Source organism: Fusarium musae, chromosome 3, assembly GCF_019915245.1.
Source record: "Fusarium musae strain F31 chromosome 3, whole genome shotgun sequence".
Lineage (NCBI taxonomy): Eukaryota > Fungi > Ascomycota > Sordariomycetes > Hypocreales > Nectriaceae > Fusarium > Fusarium musae.
In genome coordinates, this window is record NC_058389.1 from 1788133 (window position 1) to 1812240 (window position 24108).

The window sequence follows — 24108 nt, forward strand, 5'->3', positions numbered from 1 at the left end:
GGTCATTCCCCAGGTGACCAAACCCAGAACAAGCTCAAAAGACATGCAATTTTCTCAAGCAAGGTGCTTCAAAAAGCATAGTAGGGATCTTCGGAACCTTGGTCACCACAATAAAGTACACAATCTCTGCAGATGCAAAGTAACCTTGCTGTTCAGGTAATAGAGGTGATAATATCAGCTCGCTTGGGTAAACGGAAATTTCTCTTATGTTTGATCATAATGCATGGCTCTTCTGTGACAAATGCTCATTCGAATCTTACTCTACTATAAGACCAAAGACGAATGTATTTTTGCTAATTGAGGCACATTGCTAGAGGAAGTTCAAACAGGGCAAAAGATGGCATGTGTGTTATCATAGCGGTAGAACCAAAGTGAAGGCTGTGACTAAGTTCTCTCGATATAACGCTGGAATGAGGCTTGAGAGGCATGAAAATTACAAACGCCAGTAAATATAGACTCTTTCTGTTGAGTCTTCCATCACATATCGCTGAAATTTTCAGCCTGATACCGACAGGATATCTGCCTATTTTCGCCCATCCATGTGCTTCTTACACCTTGCTTTCATCCATCATCCGTGGCGCTCAGAAGTTTTGGATCTTCAAAATCTTTCCCGACATTCAATGACCATGGACATTATATGAAATGTCTTTCTGCATGTGGTTTGGTGTATAGCACACCCAGTCCCGGCCTCTTGTAAGGGAAAGACACCAGACAATCGTTTCGCAATTTTGAAGTTTGTGGAGGGCTTTTTATCTCGACATAAATCATTCTGAAAATTTATGTCTCTTTCTTGAGTCTCTTGGGATCGGCTGCACCTTGCTGGGTCTGATTATCTTGCTGCCGTTTCTGGTTTCCGGGGCCATTGGGGGGATTAGAGAGGCCATTGTGCTTCAGCGTGGCAGGTTTAAAACTGCCGAAAGACTTCGATTGAAAGCTGCCGTTGTGACTGAACGACCGTGAGCCTGCTGGCTGAATAGCACTCGCTGAGCCAAACGTGGCCGCCGAGTGTGCCTGTGTTCCAAAACCCTGTGCCACATTGACTTGCGAGGCTTGCTTATTCGCTCCGAGGTTGAAGTCAAAAATAGGATTTACATCTCGCGGCTGGTCGGTGAATTGAAAGCTCTGAGACGGCGCTGGGAGTGGTGGCCATTGATATGTTGACTGTTGGTAATAACGATTGTTCTTGTTTGATTCCTGTAGTCTGTTGTATCGAGACCAAAGGCTCTGGTAGTTGCGGCCTGCCTGTTCACTGGCCTTGCTCATGTCGGAAATCTTTTGTTTGGACTGTTCTGCCTCTTTCGAAAGCTCTTTGATCTTCTTGCTGGCCTCATCGAGGCGAGCTGATTGCTCCGCTGCGGAGTTTCGCGATCGTTCTAAATCCTTCTTTGCGTCTGCAAGTTCTCTCTCAGTAAGTTCTCGACTGCCTTTGCAGGATGAAAGCTCATTCTTGACACTTTGAAGCTCCACGGACAGTTGTCGTTCCTGCTGTCGAGACGCAGTGAGAGCAGCCTCTTTCTGAAGCATTTCCGCCGAGGGGTCGTCAGCTCTCTCTTTCAGGGCTAGATAATCGGAGGTGAGCCTGGCAAAATGATCCAAAGCCGCCTGCTCTCTTTTCTGAGACTCATCAAGAAGGTCAGATGTTTGTTCCACCTGGGCCGAAAGGCGATGCTCGCGCTCCTGGGCTTCATCCAGGAGTGCTGTCTTGGCTCCAAGAAGTTCAGCGAGGAGTTCAGCTTCCCGCTGCGAATTGGCTTGAATAGCCAACTCTGCCTTTTCGAGTTTTGCAGAGAGTTCTTTCTCCCGCTGAGAAGGAGTGTCCTCCCGTGATTGTTCTGCCGACATGACGAGAGTTTGGGAGGCGTAGGAAACGGGAGGATTCTCGTTCACGCGCTGCAGAGGTGAAGGGAATAATCAAATGCTAAAGTAAGAGAGGGAGCGGGTAAGCGTAAGGTAGAGGAGAACAATAATGTTGCCTGTGGAACCGATTCAGTGACGAGGTGAAAGGACCAGGCTGAGCTGCCAGTGCCCGGCAGGTGTCAGGCAATGGAGCCAAACGAGCCGTGGAGGGGAAACGAATTAAAGTACAGGGGAGCGGGTGAGTGCATGAGGGCCCGGCTTGATCAAAGAAGGACCTGAGTAAAACATCTCGTGGCCTTGAAATAGAGGTACCTCATGCTTCCCTTACTCCAACCCCCGTAAAATAACCACAGGCAATAAAGCCATGTGAAGTGCGCCCACCCAAGTGTACAAGTCTGAAAAGATGGATCTAAAGTTCACAAAACCGGGACAAATCTCTGGTGTCTTCCTATCGAAAGTCATGTACTTGGCAATCATTATTGCCTGCAAAATGCCGAAGAAGACGAAGGCGATAGTGATAGGATGGATCCTCTTTGACCTGCAAGGCTTCTTCATAGTCTCACATGGCCTTGACGCAGTCCCGGATCGAGGCACAAATATAGCAGCCATAACAGTTCCTCCTAGAACCAGATAGTTCTGAAAAATGGCGGACCAGGCACTTTCAAGGCGGATGAATCTTCCAGTTGTGGCAAAAGCAATAAAGCCAGGCTCGAACACGATGAGTACGATAGCCAGAAAAGTGCCTGCCAGCCCGTGGATATCTGCAGCGGCTAGAGGTGTGATGCCCCAATGATATCGAAGTTGCACGACAAGGCATGCTGCAATTGAAAGACGGGCTGCCTCTGGGAGACTCAGGAGGTTGACAATCAAGATCCCCAGAAGGATGACGAATATGACAGCATGTTCAAGCGCAATCTCAACGTGTCTCCTTACAAAGCTGTCGCCTGGAAATAGCTTCGCATCACGCGCTACTTCTACATCCTTAGCTGCATAGTATTGAGCTACCCTGGCAAGGCTGAAAAACAGAGGTAAGCTGACCCCTATCGATGCCATAACTGTGTTGTGGTCTATGTAACTCGTGAAAGTGCTGATGAGCGATATACATGCAACCGTCAAGATCGTGCCAAACGGAACGTACAAACGCCCCCATGGATTAGATCGGGAGGCATTATGCGGGTATGCGAGCCTTGCGGCCAAAGCTCCCGTTATGCCGAGTGCAACGGCAATAAGGCCGTGAAGTGACAGTCGATGTGTTTCGCCAGGATTCAAGGGCCGTCCAAGGTAGATTCCATACAGAACCAAGCTTGACAGAAGCGTAGCGCTACAGGCGACTGCCAGTAATGAGTGCGATATAGGCACTGCGAACTGGCAGAGGTAGGTGACCTTGTACCTCACGGGATCAACTCTGATGATCTCGAGGCGTCTCAAGTGTTGAAAGGCAGTATATGTAGAGTAGGACCCAAAAACTAAGATTCCGACGGCGCTTACCCAGTCGGCAAGGTTATAGGGGTCAGTGAGGGTGTGGGTGAGGGTGTAGACAGCGCTCCCGATACGACCCAAGATCAACAGCAGTGTCGATCCCAAGGAAACGGTGTACAACAACTTTGAAGTTTTGAGTTTATAGCCAGCCATTCGTAGTATCATGACAGATCCTGGCCCCAGATCACCAAGCTGTGACGCAAAGTAGATGTAGAGGGGTTTGATCTGGTGTATCGGTGGAGAAAGAATGACGTTGGCTGTTGCAAGGAGACATAGAATATGATGTACGAAGAGTTCCATAGAGAAGAACCGTGTCTGAGGCAGCTCGTTGGACCATAATGCAAGCTGTGATACGACGCAGACTTTCCCTGCATTGTTCAGGGGCTGATCAACTCCCCATGGCGTAGTTCTCGCAGCTTGGACACAGGATGGCAGAACCACAGTGAGACCAAAGGCCATTCGAACAAGCGTGATAACGAGGGGCATAAGCTTCCGTAATTCGTCCTCGTTCTTGAGTCGTTCGTGGACTGCTGGAGCATACTTGCGGACGAGGTATTCAGCCAGGTAGTAAACATGCCAGTAAACAGCACTGGACATGAGGAATCCAGAAAGAATCGTTGGGCCGTTAAGGTGTTCCATGGCTATTATTTCTGATGAATAGTAAAAGGCTTTTGAGGAGCAGTTCTAAAGTCGAGTGTGTAAAGATGAAGAACCCCAAACGTCCCCGTGATAACACCTGTCCTTGTTTACCGATTTAACCTTTGGTAAACAAAAGCCCCGAAACTCTACGTGCTCTTGACATGTAGGTATTGGCTGGTTGAACTGTTTATAAACTCCAGATGTATTGCGCGAGATGTCGTAATTGAATTTCCTTCATCCTTGCAACTGTTCAATCATGGCAAACACGATGACTGAAAAGATCGAGGAGGTCGCTGCACCTCTTCCCACCCAAGACGAAGTCCAAGAACAACATGGAGATAAAATAGAGCTCAGCCACACTCGAAAGTTGAGTATCCTGATTGTGATGAATACGGTTTCTCTTGTTCAGTCATTCGATGCAACCTGCATCTGCGTTGTCCTTCCTGTAGGTTTACCCCTCCCTCCTTGTTGTGAAGCCATCACCAACACAGATCCAGTCACTTGCAAGAGAGCTGGATGCATCCTTTTCCGAAAGCCTGAGCATGGGCTCCGTGTTCTTGTTAGCAACAGCCATAGCCCAGCCCATCTTTGCCGAAATGGCACATGTCGTCGGCAGAAGGCCAGCATATGTGGCATCCCTCATCGTATTTATCGCCGGAACGGTGCTCTGCGGCTCTGCGGAAAGCAGCATAATGCTTCTTACAGGTCGAGCTGTGCAAGGAGTAGGGTCAGGAGGGCCTCAGGCATTGTCGGGTATAATCCACGCCGATATGTTCACGATCCGTGAACGTTCGCGGTGGATGTCGTATCAACATGTCTCTTGGGCTTTAGGAACTATTGCTGGACCCATAATTGGAGGAGCTGTTGTTCAGAATAAAGATTCGCAATGGGTTTGTATCCCTTATTGCCATACCACATGCTCCGATGCTAATCGTCGCAGAGATGGATCTTTTGGTGCACCCTTCCATTGCTCGGAGGTAGCCTGATAGGAGCCATGTTTCTCCTAGGATATGACAAAGGGAAGCGAAACCTGCGTCTCATCAAGAACCTCGACTGGGTGGGAATTCTTCTTTATATCATCGCGAGTGTCAGTCTTTTACTCCCTCTGACTTGGGGTGGCTCACGCTTCCCCTGGAACTCACCGGCAGTAATCGTTCCTCTAATCGTTTCGTTCCTCTCGTTCCTAGGGCTGGGACTATACGAGAAGACGACCAAAAAGCCCATGTTTCGAAAGAGTTTGTTCCGTCATCGATCGACAGTCCTCCAGTTTGCCAGTGCGACTATCCACGGCAGTCTCATGTGGATGGTTCTATATTATCTTGCGGTGTACTTTCTTGGCATCAAAGGCCAGACACCGCTTATGGCTGGTGTATGGGCACTTCCGGCTACTATTATTGTTGCCCCTATGGCGGCTGTCGTAGGGATTGTGGCATACAAGACAGGACGATACATGGGCTTCTTGCTTGGTGGTTGGACTCTTATGGTCACCATGTTTGGAGTTATGACAATTCTTGACAAGGACACCCCGACGTGGGTGATCTTGGTCATGACCCTGTTCCTGGGTATCGCAATGGGCCTACTTATTCCAGTCATGAACATTGGTGTGCAAGCCACAGTCCGAGAGGAGGATGCTGGACATGCAATCAGCATGATCTATCTGCTTCGAACGATGGGCCAATGCATGGGAATAGCAATTGGTATCGCGGTCTTTTCCGTTCAACTGGAAAAAGAGCTCGGAAAGCTAGGCCTCAACACAGGTCAGATCAGCAATACCTTGAAGATGATCAGAGCCTCTGTCGAACATGGAGGCCTTGGCCAGCACGAGCACATGATGAACGCCGTGGCGAAAGCGCTGCAGTGTCTCTGGATGACAGGTAGCATCTTGGCCGGCCTAGCCTTGATCCTGTGTCTGTTCGCAAGGTGCCCGAAACTTCCAGAGGATCCGCATGGCCCAGTCAGTGCAGAGCTGATGCCGGAAAGTCGTTTCTCGGATGCCGCGATAGGGCGGGTCTGGGATTGTTTCTCTGGCAAGATTCTCCATAAGGCTACGGAGCAATCAAACCAGAGGTCCGGTGGTTCATCCGTCCCGAATTAGCCAAGCGGATGCTCGTCTGTTGGTGATGCCCAACATATCCCCCTTGCTTTAGCCGCGATATCGATGGAGTTCCAAGACAATGGGAAGCGAAGCCAAGGGTCGAGATGAGTCTCGTCGATCGTTTGAGCACACTCCCAAGGATTGAAGCCCAAATCCACGCCGCTCTTTCTATTATACCCATGCCCTGTTGTCTTGACGGAGCAACTGTGTTGACAAGATCCAATCAGGGTATCCGCTGAAGCCAAGCCCAAGGAATTCGCCTATTCGTTACCAATGCAAAAATTCCTCCTAGGGTTGACGGTCTCACGGGTTAGCCTCCGGCAGCAGTTGAGATACGACAGCGGGGACCATGGGTTGCGAGACCCGGGGTGCAGAGTGCAGCTCGGTAGTAGGTATGTATCATCAGATCAGGGAGGCGAGTTGACGATTGAGGTTGGGGGTCATACACAAGCAATTATCGACCCCGGGATGATGAGTTTAGGCTAAAGGGTTCTGGGACGCGAATTGGTTTCAATGGTGAATCTACGGAGTACAGTTTAATGTTTTGATTTAATGGCGAATAGTTGGGAAACGGTACAACAACTGAATAGCAGTTGAGTTCCATATTCAGTCACTGTGAGATAGGAATGGATGATGTGGTGTTGAGTCTGTAGGCTAGAAGCCAATGGTAGAAGCAATTGCGATCATTATCCATAGGTACCTAATTAACGCAGTATCGGAATCCCCCGTTATCAACTACAGTAGAAGGAAAAGGCTGGTCCTGAAGTAAACGGTCACCGTTTAGTAGCCATGAAATAAACGACCGTTTAACAAGTCAGCTAGTTAAAAATAATAAAATGGAATGAAGTATTATTATTTGTCTAATAAAATAAATACACCACTGGGCATCAACTCACGATATCAGCCATGCCTGCTTTGACCTTCTAGAAGAGCTTAGGCCCCCCTGTCTGTCACTTCCAGGGGCCCCCCCATGGCGCCGGAAGAAGACCCGCGAGGGCAAGCCTGAGTCGGGAACGTTTGCTTGGCACAGAGACAATGAGATGAGGAGCCCGAAAGGGCATGATAGACATGGGATGAAGCCTGGAACAAGCCTTGGAGGATGGGGGTCATGGCGCACGTGTGAGCCTGTCTGGTCTCCGGGGGCGCCGTGGTCAAAAACTATGCTAACAAGGTTGACCGAGATGATTGATATATTTAGTCGTTTCATATCAAGGTCATCTGTTTGTTAAGTGATACCTACTCGACAAAGGGAACAGACGGAATGTTCATTTAGAGAGAGGGTGTGACTAGAGTATTTGGCTGGGCCTGATATGAATGGAAGCTTTGTGCCAAATACCTCTCATAAGCCATAGTCAAAACCATTGAATTCTGCCCTGACATGATCTGATCTGACCTCAACTCAACTCACTCTCTCTAGTTTCACAAACACTGACCTAACGACGGATCTCATCCCCGTCAAGCCATAACCAGGTCCCGTGATGGCGCCAGCGACGGTCCGGCGCGTCTGTCCGTTGATCCGTCATCATTCAGGCGCCTCTTTCATTCTTTCATTACTCGGCCAAGTATAGTAATAATGAAGGGAGTGAAAGTGAAGCAAACAGCGCACTCTCTAGTCAAGGCGTCAGGGGCATCAAGTCTGTGTTTGTTTCAATACACCTCAGCTCCAGAAAGCTAGATCACGTCCTGTGATGCATTTTACAAGGGTCCATCCATGATTCAGAGTGGACTGTGGGGTAAACTGGTAAGCCACAGCATTGCCTTGGTTATCGAATCACTTTCTTTGGCGATGGCTTCAAACTCGACTTACTGTGCTTTGACAAGGCTTAGGCATTGGTTCGTTGCTGTTCAATCGTGGGCCATGTTCTTTGGCACCTTGCGCTACAGTACCTGCATACCGTCGGTCGTTGGTCGTTGGTCGTCTTGTCACGCTCAGAGCCTAAGCATTAGCAAGACAGGACTTGCTATCCCTAAACGAGTTTAACATTTCTTCTCTCTTCACGCGTGACTTGATTTCAGTTTCCAGAAAGACATTCACTTCTTATCTACCCTATCAAATTATCTCACCACATCCCACGCTTCCATCCCCAACCCCAACGGATCCCGCGCAGCACGTCACGTCTCAACCTCCATCACATCCGATGTCGCCAGCATAAGCAATGCCTCGAATATATTGTCCGATACCGCCGAGAAAACTCTCTCGCTTCACATGCCAACAGTAGTTCGCAGGATGCATGTGAGTTCCAGCAGCATTACAACGCATGCCCTGCAGTATGTAATGGCAGAGTGATGAAGAATTGCGTGATATCCAACGGCTGAGTACGACTTCATTCAATACACACCCTGAAAACTCTGCATCCAATCAATATTTACATCCATCAGAACGATCTTTATGGAAGTACCAGCCAATCTATTGTCATTTACGGAATATGTCTTAGGAATACACGCAACAACCACGCGAAAGACAACACAAGAGAAGACAAATGACTTGATCTATATTCGTAACAACATCTCCCGATAAATCTGCCGTGTCGCTAAAAAGAAAGACCCGTCTCAAATACCCATACTTCCTAAGTATCTACTAGTTTATCAAGATATTCGTATGTAAGTATTCGTTAAGCGTCGTGCTGACTACAATCACACATCCCACCCATTCCGACTGGATGTAACAGGAACCAATTACTAGGCATCAATTTAATCCTCACATCTCATTTGCCTATTTATTCTTTATTCTCAGCCATTTGTTTCTCCTCAGCATAATAATAATAATCACCAACCACAACCTCCCCACCAATTGCCGCCATTTGCTCCTGCACAAACGCCTCGTAACTCAATGTGACACTCCATTCCCGCATCTTCAAATCATATCGTCGCTACAGCGAGATACCGACGGGAATAGATTCAGGATGCACACAAATGGGCCGCGTAACCCCCACTCTTTTGCACGTTTCACATGTCCAAGATTGGGTACTCTTCTTTGCGAGACGGTGACCACCTTTTTCTATTATCGCCATGGTTACAGATCTACATCAAGTGTAAATTCTGGCGGCTCGTAACCGCTGAGAAAGGTATAGATGACCAGTGGCAATGAGCATTATCGTTCAGCTGATCTAGGGTTACATATAAGCTGACAGCTAATATACAGTACATACTTGTACACTCACTAAGAAAGCTTCAGCCTGGCGCCTCTCAGCTGTGACAAAGAACCGCCAACCAAGGCCTGTTCTAGGTCTCTTTGTCTTTAGCTGCCGAACCACCAATCCTCTTGTACTTTCTCGGATCCTTCCGACTCATCATTCTCCTATCGCGAGTGCCTTTCCCGCCTTCCCAGAATCCCCGGCCCTTTCTGCCTATCAGGTATCGGCCGCAGTATCTACACGCCTCAACTGCTGAAGAATAGTTTTGCTCGCGACTGCACCAGCCGCAGATGATACGGTTGGCCCATTCGTTGATATGATCTTCCTGATCATCATGGCACTTGTCACAGGGATGAACCCGGCTGCAGCATGAGAAACGGAACCATCGGTAGGACTTTCGGTAGTGCGAGCATGCGCCCTTGTTGGGGAGCTGCTCTCCCGCGTGAATACCCAGCTTCTCCTGCTTCCGCCGCGGCCCTGCGGTAGGTGGAGGACGCGAACCAGGTGTGATGAAGAGGAACTTGACTTCGGGGATCTTGAAAGTGAAATGACCATGGCAATCTCGGCAAACATTGGTGACAGATGAGCCCCGTACTGAGACAAGACCAGGAGCTGGAGTAGAGCATCTCTCGCAGATTGGGACAAATGTGCTGGGAAGCATATCTGCCACTTTGCATCCAGCAAGATCAAGGAATCCAGCCCTAGTAGAATGCTCATGAACCAGCGTAGGTCGATACTTGACGGCAAACGGCGTTGCACATTTCTTACAGCTCGACGTCTTCTCGACGTCAGGCTTCAGGCCCGTGACCTCGTTGACTGTCTTGCATCGTTCGCACTTCACACTGATACCCAAGATGGAGAGCTGAAGTATTTCAATACCGTGCAACTCAATAGACGGAAACGACAGCATGGTACCACGCTCAGGGGTTTCACCTGGCATGGCGACCTGTGGTTCCTTCTCATTCTCTAATACAGCACCGCCTTCATCAACATCATCAGAGCTGGAGCTGTCTTCAGATTCGTCTCCATCGACGTGGTTCCACTCAGGGGGTCGTGGGATCACCTGAATATGACTATCTTCGGACTTTGACACTGTTTCCTTTGCATCTTGGGGTTGATCTTCAGGTACTAGTACTGCTGGCTCGACCTTGGGTACATGTGCCTGTGCTTGCTTCGCCAGTTTGTGGATGTTTTGTGCAAGATAGTTGAGATGACTCATGAGAGACATTTGCTGTTGCCCAGCTGCCTTTTCGCAGAATAGGTCCTCCACAGGCTCTGCAACTTCAGGCTCGACATTATTCAGCTGAATGCGGAGGTTCTGCAGGGGATATATCAGCGGAATAATCAGGTGAAGACTCCTGACAGATTGCAGTCCTGGCGGAAGCTCCGAGCGCTTCAGTGGTTGCAACGGCAGCGTGTACACGACGCCGTCAGGAGAACGGCGATACTCGGGTGTCCTCTTCATACGCGCCTCGAGCTGACGAATCTCAAGAGCACGTCGCTCCTTTGCAGCGGCGATTTCATCTCTTGTGTACGACGGCTCTGGGACGTACTTGAAGGGCGTGGGGGCAGGTTTTGGCGGAGTTGGCTCAGAGACCTGCTTGGACTGTACTGGCTCATTTGCTTGAGGCTTTTGTGCCTCCACATGCCTCGTGTCTCTAAAAGTCACGAGCTTGACTGTCTCGGCCTTTTGCTCAGACAGAAACTTTTCCAAATTCTTGTCCAACTCTCGTGTGTGAGCGAGCAACGTAGCCCCAGGTCTCTCCTCCACGAGTCCATCCCATCCTCTCTCTATATTGATACCAAAACCCCTTGGGATGTCCTTGTTTTTCACATGCAACACCGGCTTCTCATCCGGATATGCCTGCGGGACACGGAGATCACACTCGAGGGCAGCCAGCTCAAATGGAAAGTCAGGATCCGAGGGCTTAATCTTGAACAGCAATGAAGTCGCACCGTCCGGTGCGGTGATTTCCTTTGGCGAATAGCGTCGCCGCAGCTGGTCGATCTGATATGTCCTAGGGTCCTGGGCCTGCGATTCTGGCACAGGCTTTGGGACGACTCTAGAGGAAGAGGCTTCAGCCACAGCCTGTTTACGGGTCTGTGGCGAGCCTGTCTTTTTGGTAGAGATCATGACGTTTTTAGAGGTGGGCTGTTGCTGACCAGTCAACGGTGGTATTTTGGCGGTGGTTGAAGTTGAAACACTAGCGATTGACGCGAAATGAACCCAAACTCCGCACACGTAAAGAACGTTGCAATGCAGCCTCAAAATAATGGCTATGACCTGTAACTAGGAAATCAACGGAAATGGAGAGACGGTGTTGTTTTTATTTTATCGTGATGTTGATGGAGTGGCGAGCTTCTCCACTACTGTTCTTTGGGGGTTGAATACTTACGTGAGCAGAATCAAGTTCATTAACCCGAAATCAACAGTGACTCATGCGGCATCACTGTCATTTCCATATCAAGACACTCAACTGAGATTGCCATTTTCCTATTCGATGATCGATGTAGATTTTGTATTGACTCATACTTCATATCATTTTGCTGTCTACTAACCCATGATGACTCAATCTTGGAAGACTAGATGCAATATCACCAGCTGAAACCAGCTTTGTAGTCCGCCCAGCCATGTCACCTAATTATAATCATGCAGATGCAGGAATTGGTGAAGAAATCAAACGAAAGAAAATTCAAGCCAGCAACATGCTTCCTTATGTCTCGTTGACTCAAATATTCGTCCTCTGAAGTTCAAGACGGTCATCCCATATGAGTCCCCTGTGCCACGTTTAAGAACAAAGAAAGGGCTACGAAGTACACACCCTAATTAATTTTAAACTCTTCCAAGATCTTGTAAACTAAGCCAAGCTGCGTGCCTTTCAGGGGAAACCCGCGAAGGCTTGACTACATCGACCCTTGGCACCTGAACCTTGGACTGTCAATGTCAAAGCCAACCACCTGTGTTACAGCCCAAGGTTGGTCCAGCTTTGGGGTGCACAAGACGGTTCACGAGGACGACACTCACATAAGACGAGGCCATGTTTGTTTGACTCGGCGGGGGCGACTGTAACAGCTCCTACAGCTGCGTCTGCCGCTATCTTACACACAGGAGAAGCAAACTGTCGCCTGCAGTCCCTCCCCAAGATCACCCCCGCATCGACGATCGGGTTTGCTTGGTTTTCCTGCTTGCAGACGGGGAACGACATGAAGCGCCCGGAAAGCTGTCCGTTTGGGTATTTGTCTCTCGTGAGATGATGGGTCAAGATGATTGGAGCAATATCGACAAGTCCAAAATTCGCATGAGAGATGAGAGAAGATCTATTGACATGCCCGTTCGAGACAAGTCACGGGTTGCGCTTCGCGGGGGCTGTGGCTGACAGATCGATGTCGGTGAACGGTACGTTACTTACGAGATATAAGTTATCAATGATCAAGCATAATGCCTGGACAATAGCACTCGGAAGTCATCAGCAGGAATTCAGGCTAAAGTCGTGCATGTTGCAAGCCGTGGTGGCTGAGATCTATCACAAGTCTATTAATGACAGAGCTTGGCCATGTACGAATCGATTCATGAGTAGGGGTCCGTGATGCTGCCCGATAATCTCAAGATGAGCCGTTGTGAGAGCCTGAAAACAAATCAGACGATGGCGGAACACCTAATCAGCTAGGCAGTCAGTCAACGTGATAAATATGGCTATATCACAATACGAGGCGGTGATGTCGTGGCACCAGAAGAAAGGCCAACGGCCAAACTTGATTTTGATCTGATGAGCACCAGGCAGAGAACATGGCTACTTGACCGCAATAAAGAAGCAATGGGAAAAAGGAAGAAATTCCGATGAGAAGTCACTAGATTCATCATCAATCGACATTGACACTTGACAGTCGTGCATTGATGGGCCTGGCCTTGGTCATCACGTAGCATTGCATGTAGGACAAAGCAAGCCATTATGATGATGGAAGCTGATTACTTGGTAGGCACAGACATATCCGCCTTCATTCATGTATTGCAATGTCTTTGAGAAGTTTCTTTTTCCTTCTTCGAAAACGGCTCGTCGCATATGAGGGCGCTGTTTGCTGACCCGTGATAGGCAAACAGAAGGACCAGAGAGTGCGACAAGCGGGTTGAAACATGAGAAATGGGGTGGAGGTCTGTATGTAAGTTACTGCAGGTATTGTTTTTCCTGGTGTTGTATTGTATTTGGAGAGTGTCTCATGTAAGCCCGGGGAAGCCAGAGACATCCATCTCTATTTGTTATACGTTGGGGTTTATGATATAGCATGGTATGAATCGACAGGCCTCTCTTTATTATTAGAGACGGTGGGTGTATGGGGTGGGTGTGCGCGTCAAAGTGAAAGTGATGGATGCCGAGTAGACCTTTGTCTGTGAGGGAGTGGAGGATGGGATGACAACGAAGCAAGTTGAGTGCCCATATGACCGTGCAAGGCCTGTTGAAGCGACCACAGTGGGCGGTGAGGCCCGGGAACCCGGTGCTGTGTGGTTGATGGAGGCAGAACAGGTGCTGTACCGTTTTTTATTGTTTGTTTTACAGATTTTAAATGAATGCGAATTATTTATTGGCTATTTTGTTTTATTTTGTTTTATTTTATTTTATCTTCAACGGCAGTCGATACGGTTCAAACGGTAGATCTGGCGGTGATCATGCAAACCACACAACACCCTGACTTGGCAATTCATCTTCTAGGTATCTTGACCAACTCACGAGGTTAACATTGGATATCAGTATAGAATTCTATCAGCATGCACTTTGTATTGATATGACTACTAGTCTTTGGTCGGCATTCTCTAAGGCAGATGTCTCCATGCTATTATTCGATTAATTTAAAATTCATCTCCCTTGTTCACCGTCTTCAACTCAGTCCCCACGCTCAGTCACTTATCACTTACATCCAAATGTACAGCATCTCTCGCCCGCATCAATGCAACACCAACAAGCCCTCAACTGACTCACATACACCGTTCAGCGACAATGGTACCCCATTCATCTCTGAGTCTCACAGCGAGAATAATCACCCTCGAACTCAGAACATGGGTGAAGGCGCTTTGGGGGGACACAATTCACGCTGACGGCCCGTTTCCCTTTCCTGGTAAGTCACGATAACGGAGCACTGTGTATTAATCGATGGTACAGGAGATAGGTGAGATAAATTTACAACATACGATCCAATAGTCACAGTGCGCTAGAGAACTGCGGCTTGTGGGTGGCAGTACAACGCTCCGCCGCTGTGAGACTACCTGCTGAGGCGCCCACGGATACACAAAAGAAGACATGATAACTTCATTGTCTCTCTCCACAAGTCGAACTCACATGTCTTGCTGATTCTATAGCAATCAGACTATGTCTCAGCCTCAGATCTAAGCGCTTGTTTACACTCGCTAAGTAAATCAACCGAGAAGCCGAATACAATAAGTTCATTCACTTTTGCGTGACCAAATTTAGGTCACGCTTCTCTTGCCATCATGGCGTTCAGACCCTAATCATCTGCCTCAATCGATCAAGTCAGGGTCTGAGTACACCTTTGTCTCACACGCCTTTCGATCATGAGAAATACTTACCGCTGTCAATATCGAGATAGTATCATGTGGTGTTTTGAGGTATGAACAACACGTACGAGAATCTTGCAACTGCTACGTGTCCATGTGAATGCCCTCATCTCGTGAGGGCCAACGTCACCTCGGCTCCGAATACCTTGCTCCTTGTGTCGATCCTTTTTTCCCGTGTTGGAACTATGCTATCATCCGAGGCTGTCAGAAGCAGTGCGCCATTCAGAACCATTCAGAGAAATCTTGTTCTCGCCAGCCAATGGCATCATCACTTTGCAGGTCTAGGTTAGCAATCACAAAAGTGAATAAACAAAGCATCCTTGTAAAACAAGCTTAACTATAACCCGAAAACCTTGCATGTTCTCATTCATCTCACCCATCCAAGCGAGTACGTTTTGATTGTTGGATCTCTATGTAATGGGTTGGCGTCTTGCGTCGTCTCGTATTGATCGCATTCAATCATCAGGACCACGTAAGCGAGTGAATCTGACAACCAACCAAAATCTTCCCTGACACTGGGATAAGCGTCCAAAAACTCGGGAAACGATATCTCTAACCTTGTCAACGTATTCGTCGCATTCAGAAAGGATGAATTCGTGGTCTCGTTATTGTGAGAATGTATATAAATTTGATGTTAGATGGCGAGAGAAAGATGATCATAACAAGACAAGCCAGCCATCTATACGAATATCGAAACTATTATACTATCTTTAAGTTCCCGAACGACTGAATCAATATGCAAGATCAAGAGTCCATCTGGATGTACGATCCATCCTTCCCACTTGCTGTGATTGGTACTGTTGTCTATGGCATAATTTTCCTTGCCATTGCATACCTCACTCTGATCAAGTACCGAGCCTGGTACTTCATTGTTGTAGTTATAGGCTCAGCAATAGAAGTTGCTGCTTATAGTCTCAGAATCCATTCTGTTCAGAACAAGTCAGAGATAGTGAGTTGGTCCGTTACTGTTGAGTCTCCTCTCACCTCTAACGAACACGGCAGACGCCTTTTGTCCTGACTCTCACTTACACGGTCCTCGCTCCGGTCCTTATAGCTGCTGGAAATTATCTTCTTATTAGCCGTCTCATCCTCGCCGTTCTTCCTCCATCCCACCACCGCATCCTTCGAATTCCAGGCCGTCGCCTTACCCCGATATTTGTTTTCTGCGATGTAATTGCCTTTCTCATCCAAGGCAGCGGTTCTGGTATCGCAAGCTCAGATAACTGGCAAGGAGAAATGGAGAGGATTGGAGTCAAGGTTCTCGTAGTCGGACTGGCATTCCAGCTTGCCGCCTTCTCCCTCTTTCTTTGCGTTTTTAGACGTTTCCATATCCTTGCCCTTCGTATGGCTGTTGAGGATGCCCCTAGGGGTTGGCAGAAAGTTGTCTTTGCAGTTTATATCTCGAGTATCTTGATAATGGTAAGTCATCTGGATATGGTTATAACACAAGTTAACTTGGCAGGTTCGTTGCATCTTTCGTGTCGTTGAGTTTGCTGGAGGGAGAGATACATATGCCTTCAGCCATGAGTGGCTCTTCTGGGTTTTCGAAAGCCTGCCGATGGCTGTTGCTATAGGTATATTTTGTCTCTATCATCCAAGTCGATATCTTGGAAGAAATGGCGCCCGGTCCAAGTCTATTCGGACTGAAGATACTATCGAGCTTGCTGAGGGGCCCAAATAGTCTTCGCATAGACTGTCGATTGATCAAGTGTCGACTGGGATATCTCGCAGGTTTTGCATCCACGGTCCTTCCGAGATTGTATTGAACAGCATGGAAGAAGGATCTAGGTTGGAATGGCTGGTTTGGCAGTGGTTCGGTTGTCTTTAGGAACATGTCTGTACCCAGTATTGTTAATAGACTCTAAAGCTATATTACAGCTAAAGAAAGTGTCTCCCTGGCTGGTATAACTGTTCTACCATTGCTTAGAAAAAAAGGTTTCCAAACTTGGTCTTCGTCGTCAAACGAGTAATTGAGACTGTTGATGAATCTCAGGGGCCACTCGCCATATTCGTAGTACTCAATAGGAAGCTTTCGGAGAATTTGCTGCACCCAGACCTTAGACATAGCTTTTCTGCAGTAATAACCTTTCTTCCCTGACGCAGATCTCTTGTCTCCTTCGACTGACTTCCTGCTCATAACGAATTCAAGAACCAGCATGTGTAAGATGACGAGCTGTGAAGCATAATTCGTGGGGTCGATGAATGAAGCAAAATCGTTGCTGTTTAGGTTTCCAAGCCCATCATACAGGAAAGCGAGTTCATGGTAGCCTAAAATTTAGCAACAATTCAGCCAAAGTACAAGGGAAACGAACTTTCGGCAGGGTTTGTAGATGCTAAGGTAGCGATTCTTTGCATATGGGCCAAGTATTTTAACTCAGCAACGCTGTGGCACAAAGGACCAAGCTTCTGCACACTTTGACAGAATCCTTCGGCAATGACTTTATCCAGATAGTGATTCGTTTCATGGCCGTCTCGTATTATAGCCTTGATTTTTTCGAGATAACTGACACGCCCGAATGTCTTGAAGATAGTGTGATCTAAATCAACATGAGGTTGTGTACCGACGAGCCAACCTTAAAAGGATGAGCAAAAGTGGCCCGTAGAGTTTACTGAGTGTTTACTTACAGCCTCTGACCATTGTGAGAAAGTCTATGAGCCCGTCGTTCATGTATGCAGATTGAAAAGTCAAGTTAAGCATCGCTCCAAACGCTGCTTCGGCGTCTTGATTGGTAAGACCAGGTTTTGCGAGATGCTTATTCAAGGCACTGATTGCTAGAACTCGATGCTTCAAGGCCGCTTTCTCATACCCGTTAGGAGTAATCAAACTTAGATGAGATGCTCCAAGCCCAAGCATAGAGTGCAGTAAGAAGTCATACTTTTGCGTATTAGTCACATAACCAATAATCATGACATTCAGCTTACTGAATGTGAACGCTGTGAGGCCATTTGCCACACTGTGAATCCATCTATGGGCAGTGGAGGATAAGCTTAAAGAGGAAATGCCGAAAGAAGTTGAGATCGTTGTAATCGAACATAACTGGTTCAGTTCCCAGTGGTCGCGAGATGACAACCGCTGAGTTTTGACTACCATGTCTGGGTCTATTCAGGTATTCGCACTCCAGGCCTAAGCGTTCGCATGCACCGCATTCTGGTGTGGTCAAGTCGCATTTTACTCTTCTCCGTTTGCAACTGGAGCAACCTGCCCGAGACTTGGTATGACCTTTTCGAGGGATAGGACGCCTCTTGGTGACGACAGTCAAAGTATTGGAGTCGGCTAAGGAATCTGGCTGGGCAAATGCCGCAGGCTCAGAAGACTGCATAGAGAATGTTTGACTAGATCAATGATATGTATTTGATTTAGGGTCAAGATCCATTGATGAATCCTGCTGGAGGTTCGGCGTGTCTCGATTCTGCACGTAAGCCAAGGGAACTGGAATTACTCCGATCCCTGTCAGACATCATTACAGGGCATCCAATCACAACGGTCAACATGCACATCAAGTACGGAGAATATACAGTACTTTTGATTATACATACATGGATATCATCTACCTGCATAACCAATCCTCGCAATGATGAGATCGACAAGCATGTATTCATTCATCGCTCATCTATCTTCATCTAAAAGTCGTTGTCATCCGCTCCCGAAACAATAACATTGTTGACCTTGAGGACCATGCGACATAATTGTGTGGCGAGCTGAAGCTGCTGCTTCTTGCCGATAAGAGGATCGATAACAAAGGCGTCCTTCATGTTGTTGTTTCCGCGTCCCATACAGTCAACACCAAGCTTTCCTCGGCCCTCAGGACCTGCCTTGACCTGCTGACTCTTGACCTCGGCCAGAGTAGCAATAGGGTTGAGACCACTGTTCTCGGCCAATGTCATGGGGACGGTGTCAAGAGCCTCAGAGAAGGCACGCATGGCGTACTGCTCAAGACCGGGTGTCTTGACGGCCTCATCCTCAACAGCCAGAGAGCAAGCAATCTCAGCAGCGCCACCACCGTAAACGACACGGTTGTCGCGGACCAAGTTTCGCACCACGCAAAGAGCATCATGCAGCGATCGCTTAGCCTCATCGATTATCTGGGTTGTTAGCATTGTTTTCATTCTTGACCATCAACAGGACTCACCATCTTGTTGCTGCCTCGGACAAAGACTGTAACAGCTCGGGTGTTGGCACACTCCTCAATGACAAGCATCTTCTCCCGTGTTGTGCCGAAAGTCATTTCACGGACGATACCAGCACTGCCCAGCTTCTCGGCTGTAAGATCCTCAAATCTGGGAACAATTCGACCGTTGGTAGCAATAGCAATCAACTCAATCTCAGGACCACCGACCCATCGGACAGCTGGTAGCTCGTTCTGGAGGAGGAGATGGTTGGCCTCATCATCGAAACCCCACTGGCAAATAGCCAGGTTAGCACCTGTGTCCTTGATCTGCTGGATCATCTCAATAAACTTCTCCTTCTCATAGTTTTGCAACTTCTTGAACTCCTCGACGCTGGTAATATCCAGGTGGTGCTTGGTCTTGGGTTTCGGGGGCTCGAACGCGCATGTGAGAATGGCAATCTTGGCATCCCGGACTTCTGAAGGCATCTGAGGGTGAGAAAAGTCCTTATCGACAATGACACCCTTGACGAGAAGGGTATCCTCGAGGGCTCCTCCGACCTTTCCATCAACCTTGATCAACTCGAAATCGACATCCTTTCGCTCGAGGTCGGCAACAGAGAGAACGGCATCAACGGCGATGTTGGCAAATTGATCATGAGATTTGGACACAATCTTGCTGCCCAGACTTGTTCGGGCGACCTTGACAAGGTTGGAGGTCTCTTCTCGGGAGAACTCAATGGTGTCTGAAATCTTGTCGAGCTCAGCAACAGCGATATCGCAAGCTTGATCGTAACCGTCGGCAATTCGAATAGGGTGGATTCCCTTGTCGATAAGATCGGCAGCCTGTTCCAACAGAGCACCAGCGAGGACAACGACACCAGTGGTACCGTCACCAATCTCATCGTCTTGAGACTTGGAAAGCTCCACTAGTAGCTTAGCAACGTGGTTTGTAATCTCCATCTGCTGTAGAATCGTAGCGCCATCGTTCGTCACGGTGATATCTCCATCGGGGGAGATGAGAATCTTGTCGAGTCCACGGGGTCCGAGAGAGGACTTGACGATGTTGGCGACTGTTCGAGCGGCGAGAATATGGGACTTGACGGCTTCGTTGCCAAACTGGCGCTTCTTCTTCCCCTGACTAAAAGATATTATTAGAAGGGTTTGGAAATAACGGTGAGGCTGCAATGATGGCCAACTCACTCCCTGACGACAATGAAAGGCCGGCCTTGCTCATCCTTCATTACCGCCGCTGTTGTTGTTAGCTGAAAATCACCATCATGTCAAGTCGTCGCAATTACCATTTGACACATCCAAATCTGTCCCCTCGTTAGCTACCCCTCGCCCCTCATTAACAAAACTGTGCAGGACTCACTCAATGAATCCATCTTGACTGTGACTTGTCCACCCGTGGGGAGCTGTATCCGCTAGAGTAAAGGCGTTTACGGCGATGTCGAAAAAGTCCCACGAAATATGGTGGCAACCTGGAGCTTCTATTGTTTTCTTGATCGAATCTCCCACCTCAATTTTTTGAAGATTTGGGTGCCTTGCACGCACACCGATGCGCGGCGCGGGGGAACAAGATAGTCCGAATCAGGGGTTAGGCATGACCCCGCTAGCCCCGCCACAACCTTAGGCTTCAGCAGTTGGTTCAGTGAGATCATAAGTCGTGAGAGCGTGAACCCCACTACCAGCTTACCCACACCAATAGTCGATACATCATTAAAACACATCCAGACCTTATCCTAAGTTAATCTTGGAACACAAACTCTCCGAAGCAGATCGAGAAGTTTGCTTGCGACTGTTTCAAATTTTACATTCTTGTTCTTCGTTTCTGCCTATAAAGCCCCCGATACCCTCTGTTCTTCGCCCTCAGACTCTTCCCTCTATTAATACCCTCCGGTAACTGGGCCAGACCACATCTTTGAAACGAACCCATCTTTCGCCTTACCAGTCCAGCTAGACAAGATGTCACGCCATCGAATCGTTCATACTTTCAATGCAAACGACATAGTATCCGAATTTGACGGAGATGACTATGAAGACGAAGTAGAAGACGAGCTCAGCCCAGAAGATCGCCAGGCCATGGAGGAGGGAACAGCAGAGGTCCGTCGAGCTCTAGGCACTGAAGCGAACAAGGTGACAAAAGCACAAATCGAGGAAGCTTTGTGGCACTATTACTACGATATCGACAAATCAGTCACATATTTAATGAAGACATTCATTGCCCCGGCCCCCAAACCAGCAAAGAAAGCGCCAGAAGGTATGTCAGTCTTTTTTTCTGCTTCGCAACGCCTTTTTGGGACTGGAGCAGACCACAGACGTCTGTCAAACGAGCATACGCCTATCATGGATCCTCCACCCGCTCTAGGAGTCCCGGCATGGCATTTTGACGACATGCCTTGGATGAACGTACCTGAAGAACGTCGGACTGTCTTCATTGAGCCAGAGTGTCCTCGTGGTGGCTTATTGGGAGGTGGCGAGGGGCCTCCCAAGATGTCAAAGCTTCAAGCTCTTGCGGCCGCTAGGAAGAAGAAGACCGAAGAGAAAAAGGAGCTGGAACGGGCCGGAAAGGGTCTGGAACGACTTTCCATCAATGAGTCACAAAAAGAGAACCAGCCAGTCTTGGGTCAAGCTCGCCAGGCTCCTGAACCTACACTACAAGTCAAATTGCCGCCTCAAGAGGAATCAACAGAGGGTGTAGCTATCGCCGACAACCAGAAAGACATCAATTCCAATCCCAAGGGATGGCTTATAGATGAGAACCTTCCGGTCATAATGCCTCGGGCTGCCCCATCCGCCTTTGCCAGGACGCTCTTTGGATCTGCTCCGTCCAAAGCCCCAAGGCCTGACGAGATTTTTGCTATGCCATATACATCCTCTCCCATTTATGTCGCCGAAGCTTTCGCCGAACCCAGTCCCGATGACGTGGTGCTCGCAGCTCAGGCGAAAGGTTCGAGTTTTGCAAGGACGAAATAATCGGCTAATCTAATTCCATTCAGCGGGAAAAAAGCCAGTAGCCAAGGCTCCTAAAAAGACCCAAAAGGAGAAAGACAAGGACGTTTCTCAAGTCGAAAAGGACGTTGCGGAGTTGAATGTTGTTGAGGCTCCGCCCCCTAAGAGCAAGGGGCTTGATGTTTTGAAGGAATATGAAAATAGTTCCAACAAGAGAAGTATCAGTTTTGTTGTAGTCGGTAAGTTCGCCTGTTTTCACCTATGTTCTATGCTGATCAAGTAGGACATGTCGATGCTGGCAAGAGTACACTGATGGGCCGCTTGTTACTGGAACTTAAATTTGTCGAGAAGCACACTATTGATCGGTACCGAAAGCAGGCTGAAAAGTCTGGCAAACAGTCTTTTGCCCTGGCATGGGTAATGGACCAAAGAAGTGAGGAGAGAGAACGTGGTGTCACTATCGACATTGCGACAAACCATTTTGAGACAGAGAAGACCAGCTTCACTATTCTTGATGCCCCAGGTCACAGAGATTTTGTACCCAACATGATCGCAGGTGCCAGTCAAGCTGACTTTGCTATCTTGGTCATTGACGCAAATACTGGAGCCTATGAGAAGGGGCTTAAGGGGCAGACCCGAGAACATGTGTTTCTCCTACGAAGTCTGGGTGTTCAAAGGCTTGTCATTGCCGTCAACAAGCTGGACATGGTTGGCTGGTCACAGGAGCGTTTTGACGAAATTGCTCAGCAGGTCAACGCATTTCTTGCTGGTCTTGGCTTCCAACCCAAAAACATTGATTTCGTCCCTATTTCTGGCCTCAATGGCGACAATCTTGTTCGCCGAACAGAAGACACAGCTGCATCTTGGTACACTGGCCCTACTCTGATTGAGGCTCTCGAAAACTCAGAGCCATCAACAACACGTGCTCTCAAGAACCCGTTCCGAATGGCTATTTCTGAGGTCTTCAGATCGCAGCTTGGCACAACGACTATTGCTGGTCGAGTTGATGCTGGCTCTGTTCAGATTGGCGATGCTCTATTAGTGCAGCCAAGTGGAGAAGAAGCATATGTCAAGTCAATAATGGTGGATTCGGACATGCAAGACTGGGCTGTTGCTGGACAAAGTGTCAGTGTTGCTTTGACTAATATCGACCCTGTTCACATTCGAGTTGGCGATATGCTATGCCATACCAAAGATCCTATCAGCTGTGGTGACACTTTCACCATGAAAGCCATGGCATTTGAGCATCTCATGCCCATGCCGGTTGATCTCCATCGTGGACGACTGCATTCAGCTGGGCAGATTGTTTCGATCACAGCAACCTTGGACAAGGCCACTGGGGCGATTGTCAAGAAGAAACCCAGAGTTGTGCAGCCTGGTGGTGTCGCTCGAGTAGTCATCAAACTGGCGGCCAAGGTTCCTCTTGAGTCGGGGCAAAGAGTTGTGATCCGAAGTGGAGGTGAAACTGTCGCTGCTGGCTTATTAGAGTAGTAATATTCATAGAAAAATGGTTTCAGAAAAGATACTATTGATTGCGTGTTTGGTGTCTTGGAAGTGAAGTAATAGTGAATACTGGAGTCAACTGGCGGGAGGGAGTGTGAGAAAACATCGGGCCTCTCTATCCTAAGTGGTCAAAATACATAGGTGAGGATAAACCTTTGCAAAATGTTAAGAAACTTAGTGTGACTTTACCTTGTTTAATTTAGTTACCACATCAAATATCTCAAGGCTTTTGCTCTTAAAGGCTGAATGATGCTCAGGAAGAGTAGTGCTCATTGCTCACGTGCGTTCATACATAGGTACTGGCTGATTCCTGAATCATCCACATGCTATTGAAGCGTTTGCCATTCTCGGCACGGGAACATGTAACCAAGTTATGACGTCCATCTTGTCTATACCAACTCCAGGATGTGAAGTGTTCATTGCAATCAGTAACTACACATCCTGTCGTGAACAAGAGCCCGGATCACAAAGTCGACTAACAACTACACACCCATATACATATATTGAAATCAAGATACGCCATACATGGGGAAAAGTTCGGGATTGCTGAAATCGGATTAGAAATCCAAGGGATAAGAACGATCAAAGTTACCGAGTGGCAAGAAAATAAGCAGGAAACCTTGTCATATCAATCACATCCAAAGAATCGACGGAAGGAGATTTGATATGGAGACTAGAGTTCACTATATGTCATGATGCGTTGAAGGAGCTTGAGAAACCTTGGTAAATACAGAACAACTAAGCTAAACTTGCATGCGTCATGCATAACTAATC

General features: G+C 48.0%; 6 protein-coding genes across 6 annotated transcripts; 2 read left to right on the top strand and 4 right to left on the bottom strand.

The window, feature by feature from the left end:
- Positions 1–777: 777 nt before the first annotated feature.
- On the bottom strand, positions 778–1842 carry J7337_004019 (uncharacterized protein; the record flags this gene model as incomplete). The annotated part of the gene is made up of 1 exon (XM_044821722.1): positions 778–1842. The coding sequence occupies one exon, from the start codon at positions 1840–1842 to the stop codon at positions 778–780; it is 1065 nt and encodes a 354-aa protein (XP_044683055.1).
- A 339-nt stretch (positions 1843–2181) lies between these two features.
- Positions 2182–3975, bottom strand: J7337_004020 (uncharacterized protein; the record flags this gene model as incomplete). The annotated part of the gene is made up of 1 exon (XM_044821723.1): positions 2182–3975. One exon carries the CDS (start codon positions 3973–3975, stop codon positions 2182–2184), a length of 1794 nt encoding a protein of 597 aa, XP_044683056.1.
- Positions 3976–4231: 256 nt separating this feature from the next.
- J7337_004021 (uncharacterized protein) lies at positions 4232–6070 on the top strand (the record flags this gene model as incomplete). The annotated part of the gene is made up of 3 exons (XM_044821724.1): positions 4232–4420; positions 4473–4865; positions 4916–6070. The coding sequence occupies 3 exons, from the start codon at positions 4232–4234 to the stop codon at positions 6068–6070; spliced, it is 1737 nt and encodes a 578-aa protein (XP_044683057.1).
- A 3222-nt stretch (positions 6071–9292) lies between these two features.
- Positions 9293–11338, bottom strand: J7337_004022 (uncharacterized protein; the record flags this gene model as incomplete). The annotated part of the gene is made up of 1 exon (XM_044821725.1): positions 9293–11338. One exon carries the CDS (start codon positions 11336–11338, stop codon positions 9293–9295), a length of 2046 nt encoding a protein of 681 aa, XP_044683058.1.
- A 7053-nt stretch (positions 11339–18391) lies between these two features.
- CCT5 (T-complex protein 1 subunit epsilon) lies at positions 18392–20264 on the bottom strand (the record flags this gene model as incomplete). Its single annotated transcript, XM_044821726.1, has 5 exons — positions 18392–18853; positions 18901–20017; positions 20080–20128; positions 20178–20195; positions 20252–20264. 5 exons carry the CDS (start codon positions 20262–20264, stop codon positions 18392–18394), a joined length of 1659 nt encoding a protein of 552 aa, XP_044683059.1.
- Positions 20265–20844: 580 nt separating this feature from the next.
- On the top strand, positions 20845–23322 carry J7337_004024 (uncharacterized protein; the record flags this gene model as incomplete). Its single annotated transcript, XM_044821727.1, has 3 exons — positions 20845–21829; positions 21879–22070; positions 22115–23322. 3 exons carry the CDS (start codon positions 20845–20847, stop codon positions 23320–23322), a joined length of 2385 nt encoding a protein of 794 aa, XP_044683060.1.
- Between the last annotated feature and the right edge of the window lie 786 nt (positions 23323–24108).